Genomic DNA, 23,902 nt, shown 5'->3' with positions numbered 1-23,902 from the left:
ACAGCCTTACAACTGAAGTAATCTTGTTCATTATCTAGAAATTTATGAAGTAATGAATGGGAATTGTATCTGACAAACAAGAAATGACATGGAAAAACATTATTAGGAAGAAAAGTTTTTGTTCTCAGGGTAAAATAATGAGCCTCTGTATGATTTGGCTGTAACTGTATTGTTAAAAGATAATTTTCAGTTGTGATAAAATGCATCACCTTATTTGGTTATAACTGTTTCAACACTCATTTGCTGTCTTTACAGTCATCTAAAAGCAGTGAAAATGTAAGATTCAGTGTTGTAGCTTGCAGACATAATGATGGAAATGAACCACCAGGCAGCTTGTAAAACATCTGTTAAAGTTATGCACTGTTGTCAAAAGGTAGCACTTTAACAGGCAGGAAATATATTATATATACATTTTCTCATCAATATTTTATTATAGAGATTTTATTCTGTCAAAGTGCTTGTTATTTCTGCAATTTCTGCAGTGATTTTGAATTGCGGTGGGAACATATAGCATCAACATTTTAATATGGTGCTTTGTCTTATGTCTGTCTGGCTGAAGATTGATGACAGGAAAACAGAAATGCGTTTCTTGTTGTTTGTAATGATTTGTAGTAGTTGTGCAGTATGCTATTATAACCATAGTTAAATATGCAGTAAGAATGTTTGCATGTATTTGTGAGGGGTTACTAGTGCACTTTTGGGATCTGGTGGTTGTATTTGGTTGGAAGTAGGGACTGTATAAGTTAGTCATAAATTGGGGTCTATATTACAGTGACAAAAGATGAAGTAACTGAACACGTCTTTATCGACACATAAATATTGACCTCTGCAATTGCCGAACGGCCACATCAGCAAATTTTTTTCCCAGGTGAAAAATTGCTTGGCCATCATTGGGGATTTGCCCTTTTCCCCACTGTAGTGCACTCTCAGAGTTGGTATATTTAGTTAGGGGTGTATGGGGGCCAAAGCCTTCCACATCGGAGGGTGTGGGGTGCAAAGCCCCCCCACACTATGTAGGTTTGAAAGTTTGTTTTGTGTGTTTTCAGCCGAGTGATTTTTTTTTTTTCCCCTGGGAAAAAAATTGCTAATGTGGCCATTCTGCATTTGCAGGGGTTGATATTTATGTGTCGATAAAGACGTGTTTGGTTACTTCATCTTTCGACACTATAATATAGACTCACATCAAAATGCAAATGACTTCTTTTTACTGCTATATGTTGGTAGTGAGGATTAAATTTTCTAACGTGATAGAAAAAAAGTAGATGACTGTACCTTGTTTCCCTACATTTGACCAAGACATACAGTAACATTTCACTGATTTATTATGAAAGAGTAAATCAACAGTTGAAAACCAATAAAACATTTCTTTCGCAGGGATACAAGCACCTCTTTACCCCACACTCCCACCCTATGTGGTGGGAGTTGGTTTCTACTGTCTTATATATACCAACCCCACAGACACACTATTGTGGGAAAAAGTGAAAATCCACTGGATTTTCACTATTGGCTTATACAATTCAGTTTGCTATGCTGAAACATCCCACCATTCAACCAAAAGACCTCTGAGGAGTATGTCACAATGAGGTGTAGGTATGCCATTAGAATCTTGAGTTGGCCCTTGAAGATTTTCATTGGGGGTTCAGTTTGGTAAATGCTCAGTCATGATTCTACATTAAGGACACAGAACAGCACATATATTTGGTAGTGGGTTTTACTCAGATCCACATCCTTAAAACATTTTACAAACATCATGAAAACCACTGCAAACAATTTGCATCAGGTTAAAAAAAAAGCTTGGAGGTGCATGTGTACCCCGGAGGTGTTTGCTGCTGCAGTTACGAATGTACAGTATTCCACTGTAATTTAGCCATTACAAATTCTGTGTATGGCAGCAGCTAATCTCCTTAATTACCTTGTGAGACCCAGACAATTATGAGACTTACAACTAAGCACCAAAGCTTTGGTTTGCCTATCCACGTTATGACACTATTTATTTCTTTCAGATTTCTTAGCAGAAATGTCTACCTGAGAGTTTCCTTTTTAGTGATGTTTCTAAGAAGACATTCCAAGACAACGAACAACAGAAAGCTGGCAACATTTTACAGTAGACGTTATATAGTTAAATAATACACACGATTAATTTAACCAATGTTCATATCATAGTCCTAAACAAAGCAACATAAAAAAATAAAGCATATACTTATTCGTGTTAGATTAAGTGAATTTTCAAAAACAAATAATACATATTGGTGGAAAGTGTTTCAATGGTTATGTGTGGGGGAATTAGATACTCAGGTGTTGTCATGGTTGTATAAGAAGTTGTTTCTGAAGTGAGAAATTAGAGGAAATGTAAATGTGTGTTCATCTTTGGTAGTTCTTATTTTGAGTGGGATAGTATTCCAAATTTTACCAACAGAGGAAGAAAACACTGAGTCACCAAATTTACTGAAGGACTTGGGAATATGAATCAAATAATAGTAGACTGCCTAAGGCAAGAGTCTGTGGGGAAGCCCTCCATTTAATAACCTTAGATAGGGATAGGCACTTTGGGTAGTACATGTCTGACTGCCAAGCATAGCTGTGTAGAGCTGAAGTATTGTTTATATCCAGTTGCTAGAAATCATGTACAAGGAAGACAATGGTATATGCAATACTATGCTGACAAGCAAAATGGAAAATCCTATTATATGGTTGTCCAAGTTTGTTTTGAACTTGCAAAGGTAAGCAAGTACCAGAAGAAGAAGTAGTAGGGATCAGCAAAACAAACTCAAATGCTATTCTGAAATCAGCTTATCTGTGTTTCTTTTGCAAAGTTTTCACTCATCTTCCTTATTTTTTACTTTTAGAACAACCAAATAAAAAGCATTCTTTATTAAAAAAAAAATCTTTTTTTTTTTCACTTATATTTTTACTTAAAAACTAAAAATGGTGGGAAGTAAGCAATTCAGTTGGAACCAAATATTATGCAATACTTTGTAGTTTTTAAGGAAAATGCAGCAGTTGTGTCTTTTGGCTTTTCCCGGTTAGGGGTTGCCACAGCGAAACTCCGGTCCGCTAATGATTGGCAGTAGATTTTTACATGCCGAGTTGCCGGCCCTGACACACAACCTTCAACGAAGGTACATCCATTCACGCATGTCTCCACACAGAAGACGCTGTAGCTGAGAATCGAACAGGACGTCTTACTGTGCGGAGACAACGCTACCGCAGCACCACCACCACAGTATATAAGGAAAAATGCAGCAGTAATTCTGTATATTACACAATACACAGTATTTCAGCACCCTGGACAGCTCAGTGCATCAAGAAACATGACAAAACCACAGAGGGATAGAGACACAGAACCACAAAGCCAATTTCAGTAAAAAGCATTTTAAAATAATAATAACCAACCTATTATTATATTATTAAAATAATAAAAAAACAACTTCTTCACTACCTGCCTGACAATAATATTCTCTCTCCCAGACAGCATAGATTCAGACCAGCACATAGGACTATCACTGCTCTACTATCCTTTACTTACACTTTTAACAAAGTTTGTGTCTCAGAAAACTTTGTCTGTTCTCTGTTCTTAGATCTAGCCAAAGCCTTTGATATGGGCTTAACTGAAACATCCTTATAATGGTTCACTAGCTATCTCTCTAATAGATATCAGTCTGTCAAATGGAACACTAACCTCTCTCCCTACTTAACAGTCAGCACGGGGGTACCCCAAGGTTCAATAAAGTCCACTCCTCTTCAACATTTTTATTCACCATCTTAATACTGCCACCAAACAAGCCACCCTAATTCAATATGCCCATGACTCTACATTAATCTGCTCCACCAGGAATCTTTCTCATCTGCTCAAGAAGCATTCGGTTCCATTGAGTCTTGGCTCGCCAGCAACTATCTACTACTTAACCCCCAAAAAACTAAACTTCTGCTATTTTTACCAAAACAATTTTCTCCAAATACTTCTAACTTTGCTATTACTTCTCTGAACAATACTTCAATCAATGTGGTTTCAAACACAAAACTGTTAGGTGTAACTATCGACAACAATCTTAAGTTTGACCTACATATCAGCAACAACATAAAAAAAAAATCAAAAATTGTGCACGATGTATAGGGCTAGGAAATTCATCTTCAACTCCACAAGAGTAAGCCTTGCCACCACCTGTCTCTTATCCTCCCTTCTATATGCTTCACCTATCCTAACCCATCTTCACTCTTCCCTCAAACTTAGTAAATGTTATAATAAAATAGCTAAATTTACCACAGGCCAAGCCCATTACACTCACCATTGCTCTGCTCTCAAGTCCATAAATTGGCTCAAACTAGCCCACCTTCTCACCTTTAATCAACTAACACACAAAATACACAAACTACATCATCACTACTTCAACACTGTATTCCAGCTCATAACCTCCGTTCTTCTCACAAGTATCTACTATCTATTTACAAACGTCAAAGATCTAACTGTGCTGGTCTGTACTCTCACTGTGTTGCCAAATCATGGAATAACATTCCAGAATCAATCAGACTTACACCCCACTACTATCCCTTCAAAGCTAGGCTGAAAGAATATCTAACCAATAATTGGATCTGCCTATGCTGCACGCCATCTTAGTATGGTTTTTCATTGCCTTCTCCCCAGTCTTAATAGACTTTTTCTTGATCTATCCTACTTCCCTTTCTGCATTACCTACTTTCTAGCATAACCTTTCTATAATTCCTTAACCTTCTAATGTTCTTTCCCTCTGTTCTTAAACTAACCTTTATCTATTCCAGAAATTATGATTGAAATCTAATACCCAAGTCTCTTTCCAGAAAGTGTATATAGTTTTTATGACTTATTACTTATTCTGTAACATATTTTTCATACATTATTATGTAACATATGTATTAAGAACTCTCTTCTGTCTTGTATATAATGTATGTTCAACTTTATTGCTTGCTTTATATTTGCTCATTTTCTTCTGTTATTGAATCCTCAAATTGTAACATATGTTGATTTGTAATTGTAATTGTTTAAACTGCACTGTGGAGCTTTTCTCCCTGGGCCTTCACTGAAAATTAACTAGTCAGACTTTCCTGATAAACAAATGTAAAATAAATAATAAAAATATAAGAACTGAAAACCTTTGCCTGAGACCCCATAAAACAGTGAGATCATTCATTCATCCTCTGATGTCATGCTTTATTTAGTTCAGGTTGCAGTGGAGTGAGGGCCCATCCTAATAATCAATAGATGCAATTTCAAGAATCTACTTATTAAAATAGGAACGTAAAATGAGAGGGAGGGGGATAGGTGGGCACATTTGAGGATTTCTGGAATACTGCAATACAAGTCAACTGCAGAACAGCAACATTATTACTGCAATATTTATAAAAATAATAAATAAAAAGTGAGATTAAGTATGTATACATGTTCTAGTTTAGCCACACAAATCTTGAGAACTGCACTGTATGTGATGCTTTTCCTTATTCTAAGCTTACAGTACACTGGACATGTACAGTGGTTAAGAGAATCCATTGTGATACCGGCACTGGTATATATTTAGTGGATGTTCTTCGTGTTTCACTGCTGCAGTCATCACACTTGTGTTATCTGCCTGCAGGTAGCCCTCAGTCGGCCAGAATACTTGAGTCTTGGGATTTCTGCGTCGGATGCTGTCACCTCTTCCATAATGTCAGATCCTCAGGGGTATAAAACATGCAGCCGATCAGCTTTTCTTGCCACGTGGGAGCCCGAAGCAGAAGCAGTTCGCAAGTGCCGGGCGGCCGCTTCCTGAAATTTTCATTTTTCGCGTTTCAAACCTGAAGTCTTATAAAGCTAAGTACCCTGTTGGGGATCCTTTTTTCTTGCTCTAACCAATGTCAAAAAAAGTTGTCTTGCCTGTGGAAAGCAAATACCTCACAGAGATTTTCATTCTTACTGAGTCATCTGTTCAAGCCCAGACCACGACTTTCCTCGTTGTAGGTTTTGTGCCTTGTTTAACACCTGAACTATTCGGCGGGCTGTCTTTGTCGCTAAATTCTTTTGCTCTCATTCTCCGTTTTCTGAAATGGTTTCCATAAGCCAGCTGACTGTCGATATTTTGAAAAAATGTAAGGATAAAGACAGAGACAGACCGCATAGGTCCAAAACCGCTGACAACGCTTCTGTTAAGCTAGTCACCAGTTCACCGATACTCAGTGAGGCGCTTTTGCAGCCCCTGATACCCACTTCTACAGATTCACAGGCCTCTGCTGAGACCCATTCAGAGTCCAGTATGCTGCGAGATGCTTCTTCGACTATGGAACCTGCGGATTTCTCTACCTTGGATGGGTCCGGAGCCGCTGTGCAGACACTGGCTTCTGAGGGTGTATTCCAACCTTCCAATGTTCGCATTAAATTGACAGCTTCATTTTTGACTACAAATACTGAGTTTCTCAGGCCCAGAGTTCGCACTATGCCTAGAAAACCAATGACCAAAGTGCAGCTCAAGTTCCCTTGCCACAGAAACAAATGCTTAGAAATTCTTTAGACCTTATAACTTTAATTAGGGGAAGCCAGCCTTACCCTTCTAAAAGACAAAGAATTGATTTTCCTTCTGATTCTACAGACCATGAGTCTGATGACTCTGATCCCACTGATTACCAGGACATACCCTTATCTACCTATGAGGATTCCATACCCTCTGCCTCCCCTCCAGAGGACTTTTCTTTTGGTGAAACCTTGCATACTTTAACAGAGCATTTCCATTGGGAATGCCAGGACTACCCTCAGTCCAAAAAGAGACTCAGAGAATTTTTAGACTTGCTTCAGCACAGGCCTCTAGCTATACTCTCTATCCTAGACATTGTAGGTGATGTCTTCATGGAATCCAGTCTTACTCCTGATACTTTACCACCAGCTTCTAGAAAGCCTGACAGGTACTACAGAGTACCTGACTCTCACAAATTTCTCCTTAAGAATACCACTGTGGATCCAGAGACTATTTCCCAGGGACCTAAAGGCATTAAGGCTACTACAGACAAAAACCATACCCCTTCGAACAGGGATTCTAGAGCTTTAGACAGATGGGGTAAGAAGGTATATACCTCTGCAACTCTTGCCATCAGGGATTTGAATTGCCTGTTTCACATGTTGAAGTACGAGCAGCATATTATGGAACTAATTAAATAAAAATGTTGTTGCTTATAGATTGTACAGAAAATAAAGATTTACAACAGTTAATGCATTCTGCAAACCAAGTTAGTCAACTTACTTTGCAGTGTGGTTTTGTTGCCTTAGAAGCATCTTGCAGGGCTGCTGTCACTGGGTCTGTACTGAAAAGGCATGCTTGGCTGAAGGAGCAAATCTTGCCAGACCATGTCAAAGCAAAATTTCTAGATGCTCCATTAAACCAGGAAAGGCTGTTTAGCACAAAAAAACAGAAGAAGTTCTTAAAAAGATGGAGGAAAAAGCTAAGTCTGTGCAAACTGTTAAAGATTTCCTACAGGTGCAGCCACCTAGATTCAGTAAGCATTGGTCTTCAAAAATCTGGTCCTTTCCAGTCCCTCCCAGGCATTCTCAGTCCAAACCCAGGGGCAACAGACCACCAAGACTACAGTGTCAGGGTATGCAGAGATCTAAACAATGGAGTACTCTGTCCTCTAAAACAGGGAGTGGTAAGTCACCCACTTATGGAAAAAGTTCACAATGACTTGTCTATCTTCCTTCCCAGCAGAGCCCAAGTACTTGCACCCCTAGGAGGAAAACTCGCCCTGCATGCACAAAACTGGATGTCCATTACCCAGGACCGATGGGTCCTAAACATTGTATCCCAGGGATACAGATTCTACTTCCATTCACTGCCAGCCCCAAGGGGGTTGCCAGATATTCATCCAAACCAGTGGGCAGAGGCTCAAAAGCAAGTATTTTCTCTTCTCAGTATCAGGGCTATTCAACCGGTGCCAATAGAGCAAAGGGGATAGGGTTTCTACTCCAGACTATTCCTGGTGCCCAGAAAAAGAGGGCTCTTATCTAGATCTGTCAATTCTCAACACCTTCCTGGTGGTCCCAAAATTCAAAATGTTGACTCTGCAACAGCTTCTTCCTATGCTAGCCAAGGATGCCTGGCTAGTCACCCTAGACTTAAAAGGAGCTTATCTGCACATCCCCATAAGGGAATCTTGCAGGAAATATATACGTTTCAGGGCAGGCTCTGTGCACTATCAGTTCTCTGCACTTCCCTTTGGCTTATCTACTGCACCCAGGATATTCACAAATTGCCTGGCTCCAGCCATTGCATACTGCAGGCAGAGAAATATTCAAACTTACCCATACTTGGACAATTGCCTGATTCAGGCAAACAGTCAGGAATTGCTACTTCAGCAACTGGCATTTGTAAAGAGACTTTTAACTTCTCTGGGGTGCACCATCAATGAAAAGAAATCACAGCTGGTGCCCAACCAAAAGATTGTATTCCTGGGAGCAAGCTTGAGCACAACTTCCCAGACAGCATTCCTCACTCCAGAAAAACAGGCTTATTTGACAAACTACTTCAAACTAATGGCCACCAAAACCCAGCTATCTGAAAGAAAAATACAGCAAGCCCTAGGGTTCATGGCCTCATGCATTCTACTAATTCCACATGCAAGACTGCATATGAGGAAACTTCAATGGTACTTAAAAAGTCTCTGGGCAGCATTCTAAGGACCTGGAAACACTGATTCCTATAATTCCTTGTCTAAGGGCAGAGTTCCTTTCGTGGGCAGAGGCATGCAACCACAACAAGGGACTTCATTTAACTCAACCCCTCACCACCCAAACCCTGACAACAGATGCATCAGACTATGCGTGGGGGGCCCACATGGCAGGCAAATGCATTCAAGGCATTTGGAGCTCAGAACAAATTCCACTGCATATCAATCAAAAATAAATGTTAGTTGTACAGAATGCTCTGACAGCCTTCAAATACCTTATCCTTCCAGGACAACTCCTGATAAAGACAGACAACACCACAGTTATGTGGTACATAAACAAGCAGGGGGGAACTCATTCCTACCATCTCTGCAGGTTAGCCATGGCCCTGTGGAGCACAGCCCTGAGCAACCGAGTGCACCTGCAAGCTCAATTCCTGCCAGGCAAACAAAATTCACTGGCAGATGACTTAAGCAGAAATCTGCTGGACCCACATGAGTGGAAGCTGGAACCCAACTCATTCAAACTTCTAATCCACAGGTGGGGACTCCACAGGTGGACCTCTTTGCCTCCCCCCAAAACCATCAGTTGTGCAAATTTTGCATCAGAAATCCCCACAGCCAAGCGTGGAAAGTTGATGCCCTATCCTTTACATGGGAAAACCTCTCAATTTATGCCTTTCCCCCTCTGCCCCTCCTCTCAAAAGTACTACTCAAGATCAAACAGGATAGGCCAATCCTTATTGCTTCAGACTGGCCACGCCAGCACTGGTACCCACTCCTACATAGTCTGACAGCAGTCCCACCCTGACACCTACATCAGGCACCCTCCCTGCTGTCCCAGCAGGAGGGACAGATTTTGCATTTGCAGCTGCAAACCCTGACCCTTGCAGCCTGGCTTATCCCCTGAATATACCACCAGCACCCCTCAGCAAACAGGTGCTGGAAGTCATCCTTGAGGCCAGAAGGCCAAGTGCTAGGAAATCCTATTCAGAAAAGTGGAAAAGATATTGTTGTTGGAGCTAGTCTCAAGGAAAGGACACAGCTGTGCCCACCTTACCTCAAATCCTAGATTACCTAGCAGAGCTATTCCACAAGCCCTGTCCTTTTCATCTATTAAAATTCATGCCTCTGCCATCTTAGCTCACTTCAATACTGAGCCACCTCTATTTTCTCACCCTCTCATCAAACAGTTCCTGAGAGGAGCTAACAGTTTAAGGCCCCCGAGGAGAGCTCCCACCCCTGCCTGGGACCTTCATTTTGTACTAGAGAAGCTCATGCTTCCCCCTTTTGAGCTTGCTGCTTCAGCACAGTTAAAATTCCTCTCTTGGAAAACAGCCTTACTTCTAGCCATCACTTCAGCAAGAAGAGTGTCTGAGTTACAGGCACTAATGGCTGTGGAACCCTTCATTATTTACCATGCGGACAGGGTTTCCCTCAGGACTAACCCATCTTTATGCCCAAGGTGGTATCCAGTGTGGTTTTAAACCAATCCATCCATTTACCAACCTTTTTCTGTAATCCTCAGAATAAAGGGGAAAGGATTCTGCATTCCATTGATGTACACAGACAGCTCAGGTTCTACCATGACAGAACTAAACCTTTCAGAAAATCTGACCAGCTGCTAGTCAGCTTCGCTACAGGGGCAGAGGGCAAGGCCATTTCAAAGCAAACCATTCCCAAATGGATAGCACACTGCATCCATTTCTGCTACAAACACCATGGAAAACTTACCCCACAGGGGATCAGAACTCATTCCACTAGGGCTACTTCACCCAATACAGAATTCCTCAGGGGAGTCCCTACCAGGGACATCCTGGAAGATGCAACCTGGAGTTCTGTACACACCTTCACCAAGCATTACCACTTACCTATTTTTTTCTAAATCCAGTACTGGATTTACCACAGCAGTCTTACAAGGCCTGCTAGCCAGTCCCAATACTTCTTGACTGCCTCCACCCTTCCTCAGCTTTGGGAATCAACCCAAGTGTGATGACTGCAACAGTGAAACACGAAGAACATAGTACAGTTGTTTACACTTACCATAAATGTAGATGTTCAAGTGTATTCACTGTTGCAGTCCTGGTTACCCTCCCTCCAGCCCCCCTGACTTTTCTATTCTTTCCAATTATCCTCTTTTTGGCCATATCTTATGGCAATGGTATTTACTTTTTACTGGAGGTGTTCCACACCATGTAATTGCTTCCTATTTTGGGAGCTCCTGACATCTGGGGCAAGAAAAGCTGATGTAATGTCGTCGGCTGCATGTTTTATACCCCTGATGACCTGATGTCATCGAAGAGGCGACAGCATCTGATGTAGAAATCCCAAGACTCTGGTATTCGGGCCAACTGAGGGCTACCTGCAGGCAGACAACTGAAGTGTGATGACTGCAACAGTGAGTACACTCGAACATCTACATTTATGGTAGGTGCACACAACTGTAATTTCTCTCACGTATGGCAGTGTGTGATAATAGTTTTTTGTGTGTTGTCTTTGTTGTTTTGCAAATGATCCCATCACTCACTAAATGCACATTAGCATAGAATCATAATTATCTATTGAAAATTGTAAATGCTTAGTTGGCACTGGTAATGGTTGAAAGTGGTCATCTACCCAACCAACAAATTTCGTAAATAAATAAATACTGAACATATTTACTGGAAATGTTGTGAATTTAATTATATTTAAATGATATTTTATTGGTGTAGGACCACTGCTATTACCATGGCCACATCAAGGGGATTAAGGACTCTTCTGTCAGCATCAGCACCTGCGCTGGGATCAGGTAATAATGTTTTGCTTGTTACTGTGTACTTGTTACTGTGTTAATATCCATTTTCAGTGTAGTGCCATGTCATTTCTTCTTTCATTATGTTACATTTAACAACCTGGTATTCAGCATCAGTTGCTGGGAAATGGTCAAACAATGTTTCATTGTTTAAAATCACTTATAAATGAATCATTAGCACGTGTTTTGAATTCTAGTCAAACAGGCAATTGCTTCAACAAATGCAAGTACCCTGAGTTTCTGCCTTCTTTATGAGAAAAAGTTAAAACTCACACATACAAAACCAACAACAAAAAATAAAGGAAAATGGTGTAAAGCAAGTTAACAGTGCAAAGTGATGCAAAAAGCTACTATGGTACTGACACAATATAGGAATAAATGGTAAAGAAAAAAGATGGCTATATGAAGACTACGGTGAAACAGTGGAACAGCAGGAGAAGAATAATACCAGCTGAAACAGAGAAACAGGGAAGGCTATGAGCTGTTAGTAAGCTCCTTCCTGTAGTCCAGGGTTTGATTCTGTCAGCTTGCGTTTGTCTGCTGTGTGACTCTGACCAACTCGGTTAACTAGGTAGCGCTCCCCAGGCTGTAAAATGGACATGTGAATCAGTACAGTACTTTGATGGGACAAGTGAATCAGTACAGTACACTGATGGGACATGTGAATCAGTACACTACATTGAAGGGGCATGTGAATCAGTACAGTACACTGATGGGACATGTGAGTCAGTGCAGTACACTGATGGGACATATGAATCAGTACAGTACACTGATGGGACACATGAATCAGTGGATTCACTTTCTAATATCGAAATAGTGAAATCTCGAATTTCAGTATCTCGAGATTATAAAGCCGAAAATTCAAACTACCGAAACCCCCAAAGCACAAAATTCAAAATCGCGACTTTAAAATACACCCTCCACCACACAAACAAACACACATATACCTTCCTCCCCACACTACAGCAAACAAACAAAACACACACAAACACAGCAACACAAATACACAAACCTACCCTACATATAAGCAGGGGGGCAAGCACCCCTGCACCCCCCATGTGGGCCGCTGCACCCCCCACACCCTGCTACTTATATATACTAACTTCGAGGTTGCACGAAAAAGACAAAGACACTAAACCCACCACTACATGCTCTACATTCCCCTCACACAAACACACATCACATACGTACAAACACCACCATTCTCAACACTTACACACTCACACTCTTACCTATATAATGTAATCTAAACCTATAACTTCCCAACACACAAACATACACTAAAATCCCTACCAAAAACACTTAAAATATAAACACTTACCTGAATCTCCAGCTATCCATTAACACAGCGCACCACCACAACTGCTGATTCGACATTTCTGCATTCGGTTATGTGTCCTTTCGATATTTTAGTCTCAAGATACTGAAATTCGAGATTTCAGTGTTTTAAGAAAGTGAAGTGCACCTGAATCAGTACAGTACACTGCTGGGACATGTGAATCAGTGCAGTACACTGATGGGACATGTGAATCAGTACAGTACACTGAAGGAATACATGAATCAGTACAGTACACTGATGGGACGTGAATCAGCACAGTACACTGATGGGACATGTGAATTAGCACAGTACACTGATGGGACATATGAACTGGTACAGTACACTGATGAGACATATAAAGATCAATAAATAAAAAGGGTGGCAACACCAAGCAGAGGCAGACACTGAAGAAACAGAAAAACTGACATAAAGGGGATAGTATGTTTATAAGGAAGTTGTATACTGGGGTTTATCATATGACAGAGGATGTTGGCAGAGAGGGATAAGGAGATGGAAAAGACTAAAAACAGCAGCTATTTTTTTAAAAGGGTTCACAAAACAATTGATTGGCAGCACCTAAGCCAAACACAAGAAGTATTCTCTACAGGGGTTGTTAATCTTATCCCACTCAAAAAAAAAAAAAAAAACAGGTTTTATCTGAACATAGAGGAGGATGTAACAATTAGACCTGATAGGATTCACCCAATAGTGGAAGATGAGGTAGTAGCCGAGGACTGAATGAATACAGACCTAGCCCCACTTCCTCAAAATGGGAGGAGAAGAGCTGTAAAATATTACAACATGGTAACTGATATCAGCAGTTGGAAAATCAGTTGTCTTACTGAGTATTTAGATGCCACTAGAGCACTGGATCTGAGACCGTGCGGATACACAGGAATGTTACAGCATACATTTCTAATAGTTTTCTTACATAATATCCAAATACAATAAAGACAGGAGGCCCTGGAGATGCAGTCCATTTAGAGTTTGATAAGATTCCACAAAAAATTAATGTCCTGCTCAAGTAAATGTGATGTGGAACCCAATATAGTATCTGTGATGAGTCCCTATTCTGGGCCTGCAATCAAGGAGACTCGATCCTCGCCACTGACTCTGGTGAGGGATAGTCACTAAGAACAAAGATGGATTCTCACAGTATCAGATGCAGCTCCCTGCACAAAGCACAATTTCCCTTAAGAGCACACAGGGTGTATGCCCCAGACCTGGGGCTGTACTCTCCTTCTCTCTCTAAACCCACACAAAACTCCACACTGACCACTTTGGAGCTCTGTGTCCCTGTTCCCAGTAGCTGACACATAAACTTCAAAATTTCAGTTGCACACACACACACACACACACACACACACACACACACACACACACACACACACACACACACACACACACACACCTTGGAAAAGCTGGCACAGATTTACTAGCTATGCCTCTTTCTGGCCAGACTCTGAGGTAATCATGCTGCCACCAGTAAGCTACCCTAAGGCTCTCACAAAGGGCACCCAATTATACTGTGTAAAATTAATATTAATACAAATGGTAGAGTGTGACCAAAGCAACAAGGCTTTCAGGAACAGCCACAGTGTCATTAAAACAAGCATAAGCACTCTCAAGATGTTAAAAGTATTCTGTAAAGGACCAGCCACAATGGAAGGTACTAAAATATTTAATGATAAATAATAAAACAGAAAACAGGAGAATACTGAATACCATGAACATCAGAGTTTCAACCACAGAGATATAAAAATAATGCAGTTGGATAGTTTCTCACATATGCAGAAAACAATACTTAACTATTCTCACTAAATATCCCTGACTAATTAACGAATTACTGTTCCCTGACTACTTACTAAAACAAGGTAAGCTGATGTGTGCTGAGTGTCTTACCACAGCAAAAGCCAGATAATGCCTCTCATTCTCTGTGTGGATGTGAGATGTATATCCTGTCAGAAATCTTTCCTGTCAGGTTCCAAATCACTGCTGTGAGAGTTCCAAATCACTGCTGTGAGAGTTCCAAAGAAACCCTGGGATTCAGGTTACTGGCTAAGGCTCTTGCCACCCCTATAGTGCCTTTTTTAGGCAAACTTCAAAGGACAAAACCACCACCGTAACAGGTACAAGCATGCAAAATCTGAAGGTAATGCTACTCAATGCTAGAAGTCTAAACCTCAAAATGCGCTCTCTCGAGGCACTCCTAAAAATGGAGAACATCGATATCTGTGCAGTAACTGAGACCTGGTTCAAGGCTCCAGAGAGCACCCCTGCAATACCAGGCTACAACTCTTACCACACTTTTTGGCCACCAAACCAGGACCGAAACACAAAAGGTGGAGGAGTGTCAATATTCACCAAGGATATTCACACCACCAGGCTAGTTGGCCAACACAATGTGTCTGAAATTCTCCAAGTGCAACTAACACTAGGTAAGACTGCAGTCCAAATTGTAGCTTGAAATTGTAGCTTGCTACAGATCCCCCACCATACCTCAAGATTCTCACTACACCTTTCTAAACATACTGGAAAATATTAAGATAGAACCAAACACCCTAATACTGGGTGATTTTAACTACCCTGCCATTAACTGGGAAAACTACTCATGTCCCAACACGTTTGCGCAACAGGTCTTGGAATTCATAAATTCCAACGCCCTGGATCAACTAATCTATAATCCCACCAGGGGCTCCAATATCCTAGACCTGGTCATTACCAACATGGGAAATCAATGCTCCATACCTATGGTCACCCCCTCATTAGTCAGGTCTGACCATAAGCTAATCACCCTTAACATCCACATCCCACCCCCACCCCCCCCAGTAAAGAAACCACCATAAAAAACTTCTCCAAAGCCAACTTCATGCTACTCAAGTCAGAAGTGACAAACTTCATGACACCCATGTAGACGGGAACTGAAAGTTCAACTGCTGAATCCTACACTAAGGCACTGTACGAGCACATCCACTCATGCATGAATCGTGCCATCCCAAATAGAACCAAAATGCTCTCATCCAAAAAAAGGAAGCCAATCTGGTGGTCCCCTGCCATAAACAAACTTTACAACAAAAGGAAGAAACTTTTGCAAAAAAGAGGAAAATCCCAGGATGCAAAAAATTCCCTTACTAGCCTCAGTAAGAAACTGAGATGCCTCATAAAATCTTCCAAAGCTAGTTACGAAAATAAAATTGCCAAAGATTCCAAAGACAACCACAAAGCATTCTATAACTATGTCAAGAATCTAAATGGCAATGCTCAGATCTGCTCTGAGCTAAAACAGAATGGCATTAAATATACTGATCTGAAGGATATTGCCAATATCCTGGCAGATCGATTCAGTGCCAACTTCACCCCCCTCTCACCCCCTAAATGGCCCATCTCAATACCGGAAGATTGCCAAATTCCAGTAATAACGGCCACACAGGTACAAAATGCACTCTCTAAAGCCAAGAATACAGCATCCATGGGACCAGATGACATCCCGGGCTGTGCACTACATGAACTACAATATGAAATGGCACCTCACCTAAGTGTCATGTTTAATCATAGCCTCACCTCAGGTTTCGTGCCCACTGAGTGGCGCAGAGCTACAGTTATCCCAATCCACAAGGGGGGATCCACCTTGGATCCCAGAAACTACCGTCCCATCAGTCTGACAAGCCTTATTTGCAAGGTCATGGAGCGTATTATCATGGAACTTATAAACAAAGACATTGGCAACCTTCAAACACTGGACCCCACCCAGTTTGGGTTTGTGAAGGGCCGATCTTGTCTCCTGAACCTGATTGACTTCTTTGAATCAGTCTCCAGAGCCATGGACAAGGGTGAGGTGGTCCACACAGCCTATCTAGACCTTGCCAAGGCCTTTGACACCATCCCCCACTCTGGAATCATAGATAAACTTACTAATTTGGGCATTAATCCCTATGTCACCCAATGGGTTGCTAAATGGCTTACTGATAGAACCCACACTGTAAAAGTAGCCGACTCCTAATCCAGCTCCAGACAAGTGACAAGTGGAGTACCTCAGGTTTCAGTCCTGGGGCCGCTCTTGTTTGGCATCTACTTCTCTGAAGTACAGGTCAACACTAAGGGACTCTGGCTAACAAAGTTTGCAGATGACTGCAAACTGGAAGCCATTATTGAATCCCCAAATGATGTGGATACTCTACAAAAGGGCCTTACAGAAACAGATGCTTGGTGCCAGAGCCATGGGCTCAAGCTCAATGCCAAGAAATGTATTGTTATCCCCTTTGGGAAAAAACATGTATCCATGAATTGCCATATAGGTGGCAGTACACTAAACACAGAAAGTGTGATAAGAGACTTAGGGACACAGGTGGACAGTGGTCTCACCTTCGATAACCACATCGCCACAACAGTCAGGAAATCCTTCTATGTGGCACACCTCATCACGAAGGGCTTTTCATCCAGAAAAAGGAGGTCATTGTCCCACTGTACTCATCCCTCATTAGACCCATTATAGAATACAACGCCCCATTTGGTATGTACCTCTCAAGACATCTGCAACAACTGGAAAGGCCTCAGAAATACCTCACTAAAAGAATCACAGGCCTAAAGCAGATGCCCTACGCTGACCGCCTTAAAAAACTCCAGCTATACTCTGTCGCATATCGTCTACTCAGAGGCGATCTCTGCTTAACATACAAGGCCATGTCAAACCCAGAGCTGTTGGACATGCTACACTTAAAGAAATCCCAATCCTTCAGAGCTACATGCTCCAGGGATCTAAACCTTGTCATCACAATAAACAAAACATGCTGGAGGGATAGGTTCCTGACCCAGAGACTCCCCAGACTCTGGAATAGATTGCCCATACATGTAAAGCAGAGTGCCTCTTTGGACCTCTTCAAGAGGAACCTTGACGATTGGATGGGAGAAAGAAAATTCACCCCAGGGATCACGTCAGTCGCCCTGCTAGACAGGGGTCCAGGAAAGTAAATAATGTGGGAAGAAATAGCCAGGGAATTGTTATGGCTAGGCTTGTATAGGCTCTAGGGCTGATAGCCTAGTACCAACCTATGAACCTATGAACCAGATGCTGGTTAAAGGATGACATCACCTCTGGTAACCTGACTCTGGTACAATACACACACAGAGCTTTGCTAAGTTCGGTGGCAGCATCCAAAAGCTATAACACAATTTCAAACTTTCCACCCTTCCAGGGTTCTCTGATAAACATACGCATTTGATCAGTTACAATACAACCTATTATACATGCATAGATTCTTTCTGTCCAGCAGGACCAACTGTTGATGCATTTTTAACACAAGTAACTTTACAAATATATTTTTAACTCAAACATCTGTACAAATAAATGTGATGGTCAAATAATGGAAAAATAAGAAAACCACTGCCCGTGGTAAAGAAAAAACACTCACTTTAATGTAATGATTGACTTTAAGATCTGGTGTTATTTAAATAGAGCTTAAAGATGTTCTCAGTGACTCTGATGATTCCTTAATATTTTATCAGGTGAAAGTGCTTACTATGTGAATTTTGTATGTTAATTTATTTTATGTTTTAATACTGTGGAAACATTAAAGTGAGTGCTTTTTCTTTACCACAGGCAGTGGTTTTCTTATTTTTCCATTATTTGTGTTTTAAGTCATCTGTGTGGTGGTTTGGAGCAGAAATAACATAAAATTCTTTACAAAGCTCCAGCTAGCTATGCTGGCATATGTACACATGTAGTGCCCTACTCTTTCTGGCAGAGATGGCACTACCTCATAGCATCACAGTATCCTTGGTTAGGAATGTGGTGAAGGGTATAGGAAATGGGCCCCAAAATGAAGAAATTATTTACAAGGGGGTGTAATGGAGGCCACAGTGGTACAATGGATAGTGGTGTTGCCTGACAACAAGAGATATCCTGGTTCATTTTTCAGATGGGGTGCCTTTTGTGTGGAGTCTGCTTGTCATCCCTGTCTTTGTGTGGGTTTCCTCTGGTTGCTTTGGTTTCCTCCCACATTCAAAAGACATGCAGTAGATGGACTGGACACTCTAAATTAGCCATATGTGTGATTGTGCATGCGGACATGGAGTATGGAAGAACTACAGTGTTAGGGCTAGCCATCCAGTGGTGTAAACCTTGGCTCTAGATGATTGTCACTGTTGATGTGACAGGGTTGCCATGTGTCAAAACTGGAAAAAGGGGTTGTGGATGGATGGATGGACGTATGGATAATGTAGAATTAATTTCAGGGACCAGATCTCTTCCATGTCTGTATGAATGACACCAAACATTCCACTTTCAAGGGCACAGAAATCTCCCATAAAATCAAGACAGAACATAAGTGGATATGATAGCAAAAGCAGTGGGATGGACAAATGTCTAACAGTTTAAACTGAGTGCAAAAATGGCTGATAATACATACAGAAATTAAAAACCAAGGCAAGGTACATAGTGGGAGATAAAAAACTAGCAATATTGTAATTAAAAGAAGGAACTTGATAAACCTGTATCAGATGACAGAAGGGTGGGCACTCAGTGTATGAAGGCAGCAAAGACATCTGCAGGAACTGTGGAGTGCATAAGGAAAAGTAGTATGAGAGGAATAAAAGGAGTTATTCTACTGCTGCATAAACAGCTGTGACACCACATTTGGAATACTAGAATGATGTGCAGCATTTTGCAGACCTGTGTGTCCAGAGCCAGTAACAGAATGAACCAGGTCATACTGAAAGGTTAAAGGAATGTAATATGCACACCTTAAAACAAGAAGGGGGCATCCTCCTCCTCATCATCATCATTAGTTTCTAAATTACCTTTCTTGATGAGGGTCACAGTGTTAGTAAGTTGAGCAGATGGCCCTATTCATAGAAATAGTCTCCAGCTAATCCTGTGGGATCCGACATCATTCCAAGGTGATATGAAATGAAATCCCTTAAAGTGGTCCTGGGTCTGGTCTGTGTGCCTCCTCCCTATTGACTTTGTCTGGTACACCTCCTTCTGGATGTGTTCAGGGGCATCCTCACAAGGCACCCAATACACATCAACTGACTTTTCTTGACATGGAAGAGCATTGTTATATCCTAAGGTCCTCCTAAATTGCCAGTCTCCTCATGCTGCCATGGAGCGTGACCCAAGCTAGCCTGTGAAAGGATGTCATTTCTGCTGTTTGTCTCCATGATCTCATCCTTTCAGTTATTACCACACAGACTGACCAGTGCATTGAGAATTCTGTCATTTGGCTTAGCTCTCAGTTCTCGGACATAGTCCTGTATACCACCCCCTGTACCTTGTGCAGCATGGCAAACATATTTAAGTACCTGAAGGGTATAAATACAGTGCAAAAGGAAGCTATTTTACAGAATGTGAGTTGTACAAGAACAAAAAAGATGCAGTATGGAACAGAGTGAAGACAACTCAGAAATTATGAGAAAATGTATTTTTCTCTGAAAGAGAATTTATGCAAACAGGATTTCCTTAAAGCAGAGAATCAAAATGGTACTGAAAAGTGCATGGGACAGACATAAAGCATCTCAGGTTCAGATATAAAAAGTAAGATGATTATTAATAAAGATAATTAATAAAGAATTCCAGATTGTTTATTATGCATAATAATGTGCAGAGTTTGTGATCCTCTAGTTCCTTATATTCTGGCAAAGTTTATGTTTTTCTGAAACATGAACAGCTAACTTCTTGGTTTAGTCAAATGACCCTGCTTGCCCATGTAGAAGTCCAATGCATTAGGCACAGATAAAATCACTTCTATAAGACTGTTATAGTAATCATGCATTTATATATTTGTGGTTACAGGGAATGGTACATTGAAGCACAGTGCCCTATTTTCAGGAGCATGTTTAGAGGAATGGTGGTTATAAACCAGAGTAAAAATGAAGATGTTCTCAAGTAATATACTAATATAAAGGTAATAACAGAAAATAACCCCCTACCAAAAATATTTAAAAAAATCAAAACAAAATCATGGAGGAATATATGGTAGAGACCTTGCATGCAGTGAAACAATAAGTGTGACAGAGGTAGAAAAAGAAAGAATGATATCAGCAAAATAATTCCTGATGCTGGAAAGGTGCCTTTAGTGGATTTTAAACTGACAGATGGACTAGAAACACAACAACAAAGAAAGGGGAACTTTTGTGACTTCTGTATAACAGCCACAAAGGAGACATAGCCATGTAGAGTTGGTAATAATAAAGAGCCAGGATACTGAAGCATATAACACTTTTTTTTTTCTCCAAAATCTCTTTATTTCAATTTTCTTTTTCCAAATAATAACAACAATACGGAAACTCAAAAACACAAATAAACAATACAATTACCTATCTCTTGGGGAGAGGGGTGCCTGTACAAGGCAGATAATGTGGTAACAGCAGTACTACGGTCAGACAATAGATTAAAGCACATTCTATGAATGGAGTACTGAACTTCAATCATTTTCTTTTTAAGTTTGACAGAGTTAAGACACATTAAAACTGCTTTTTCATTTACCTAATTGTATGCATGAGTTTAATCAGCTTAGGATGTAGATAAGACATTGAGGAAATGAAAAAGTGAAGTCCATGCTCTGTAGTGATAACAGAGTATCTATATGAAGTGGCAGTAAAGCAGAACAAATTTCAGGCATTTCACCCAGTAAGTAAACATTTGACTTAAAATGTCCTCATAGTTCGTTTGACATTGCATCCACTTTAGAATACTTGCAGGCATGTGTCCCCTTTAATGTAATAGTGTTACTATTATTTGTTTTATATTATTTGTTTCTATTATTATTGAACGAACGAACGAAGACGAACAAGTAGTAGCATATAATCAACCCACAATTGAAAGGGGGCCCTTTTGTTTCAATTTACATACATGTAAAAGCCAAAAAATGATGGAGGCTTATTAAATACCATTTAATGTATATAAGAGTGACCTGTGTGTGTGGGGGATAGGTTAAGTTTCAGAGGCCTGGGACACAGACCCATTCGGGCAGCTGTCTGAGATTAGAACCTTCATGGGTGTCATGAAGTGCTCCGTGTTCAATGTACAGTTGAAAGATCTGTTTTTGTGGCTTAAATGATGCCTCTGTACGTAACTCAGGTTCAGCATGGTGATGGATTTTTAACAAAAGGAAGTGGTAAATTTGGCCTCTCAGTTATTTGAAGTAAGCAGTGCAAATCTGGCTTTAGTAAAATATGGAGGACACAACCACATAAGTGAACGTAAGAAACACAATATAGTTGGCTATTTTTATTTAAATGTGCACAATAAAACTAAAGTAGCATATATTTAATTTGAATGTTTCTCTAATAAAAGGTTGTTTTACATCTGGATTTACTTCATTTACAATGGGTTTGTACATTTTTCATGGAATTTTAAACTTGTTGACCCACAACATTCCTCGCTTTAGTTTTCTGTTTTTGGTTTGTTCTGTTTCCTTTTGATTTTGTCTGTGCACAATGAAACATTACATTTTATATGCACTTACTAGCACTGAATTTATGTGTGAACAAAATCTATTTCTAGGTTAAACAAAATATGCTAAACACATGAACAAAGGTAAATTTTTAAAAAAATATTTGTTTATCAGGTAAGCCCATTTGACACGTGTCCCTTTTCAGGGACATTCTGGGAGCAATGTCTTGTCACTGTAGGCACAGTAGGCAAATGGAGGTGGAAGGAGTCAAACCCTATACCCCTGTACCCTGTGCCAGTGGGAAGCGGCATATTAACATCTCAGGGCTGTAATCCTCTGCACTAAATTTCAGACCAAAAAACTTATTCACAGAGGCAGAAGACAGGCCTGGAATAGGGTTGCAGCCTAAGACTTTGGTCTTACAAACAGTCTGTATCCTGCTATGGCTACGGCTATGTGGTATGTGAAGTAATGGCTATTTTTATCTGAGATTGCAAAGTTAAGACGTTTATAATTTTGGTTTTCATGTTGGACTGGTAAAAATAAACCTTTGTTTGTTTATGTATGCCCTGTATGTGTTGTTTCTTTGGACTTGCATTAGGTACACACACACACACACACACACACACACACACACACACACACACACACACACACACACACACACACACACACACACACACACACACACACAAAAACCTGCACAAAGAATGCATTTTTTTTTTGCTGTAGTCCTAATCTGGTTTAATGTCAGATGGTTGTGATGGAATTTAAATTAAATTATAGACTGAGACTTTTGTGGTAAAAGCTAGCTGTCTGAGTCTGAATACAGAGGCTGCAGCATATGATGGCGTGAAGATTCTCTCCACCCTAAAATAAATAATGTGTTAACTTTTATATGCAGAGGAGTTTGATGCATAATTCTTAGATTTTGGTTGAGGACCAAATTACATTTTTCTAAGAAGTATTGCAAAGCTCATACCTCTAGTTTTTTTTTCGTTGCATAACTTGCTGTCTATTCCTATACCTCTAGTATTCTAATTGTCTGAGCAAACTTCCTTTAGGTGCAGCTATCACTGTTAAATCTTTCCTTCATTCTTTGAAAGAAGGATGTTGCATCATAAAGTGCTGACTGGTTTCAACAAATGCACACAATAAATACACAATCTCTACTGTTCGTAAACTGCATGTTATTTCAGGTCAGGTTTCTAAATATGTGTTTGCCAACTGCCATCACCCACATGCCCTGTTCTTACCTCTGAGGTTAGGTGGGGTCCTTTTAAGCCTCTCAGTTTTTAACCAGTTGTCATGTGTTTCCTAAAATGTTTTCATATGAGGCATTCTCCTTCTTGGAATAAATGGCAAGATGATTAATCCAGCCCCTCTGAAATAAGCATTATCAAGTGATGTCTTGAGACATTTTCAGTTTAGAAGTCATTTTTTTTCTTTAATGAATAACTCAGACATTCATTCACTCATTCATTCATTAATTTTCTCATACCTGATGTATCCTCTTCGGGAGTGAAGGAGAGATGGAGCTAGACTTGATAAATAGGTGTAAGGCATGGAACCAGGCACAGAACCAGACATGGAACCAGGTCTTGATGGGATGCATGCTCATTGCAGGCTACTCATATAGTCAAAAACACATACTCTCTGTCTCTCTCTTACACACACACACACACACACACACACACACACACACACACACACACACACACACACACACACACACACACACACACA

General features: G+C 40.5%; 1 protein-coding gene across 2 annotated transcripts in view; it reads left to right on the top strand.

Moving 5' to 3' along the window:
- LOC122789351 (disintegrin and metalloproteinase domain-containing protein 8-like) overlaps positions 1-23,902 on the top strand; it is a 688,349-nt gene that overhangs the window by 266,954 nt on the left and 397,493 nt on the right. For both annotated transcript variants that reach the window (XM_044056732.1, XM_044056731.1), the window contains exon 5: positions 11,367-11,443. In XM_044056732.1, coding sequence (XP_043912667.1) covers positions 11,367-11,443 — 77 coding nt within the window. The remainder of the gene's footprint in view (positions 1-11,366; positions 11,444-23,902) is intronic.

The sequence above is a fragment of the Protopterus annectens genome, chromosome 14.part0 (assembly GCF_019279795.1).
Source record: "Protopterus annectens isolate FY-2018-M chromosome 14.part0, PAN1.0, whole genome shotgun sequence".
NCBI lineage: Eukaryota > Metazoa > Chordata > Ceratodontiformes > Protopteridae > Protopterus > Protopterus annectens.
Note: the sequence above shows the minus strand (reverse complement) of the source record. Positions and strands in the feature narration are given on the sequence as shown.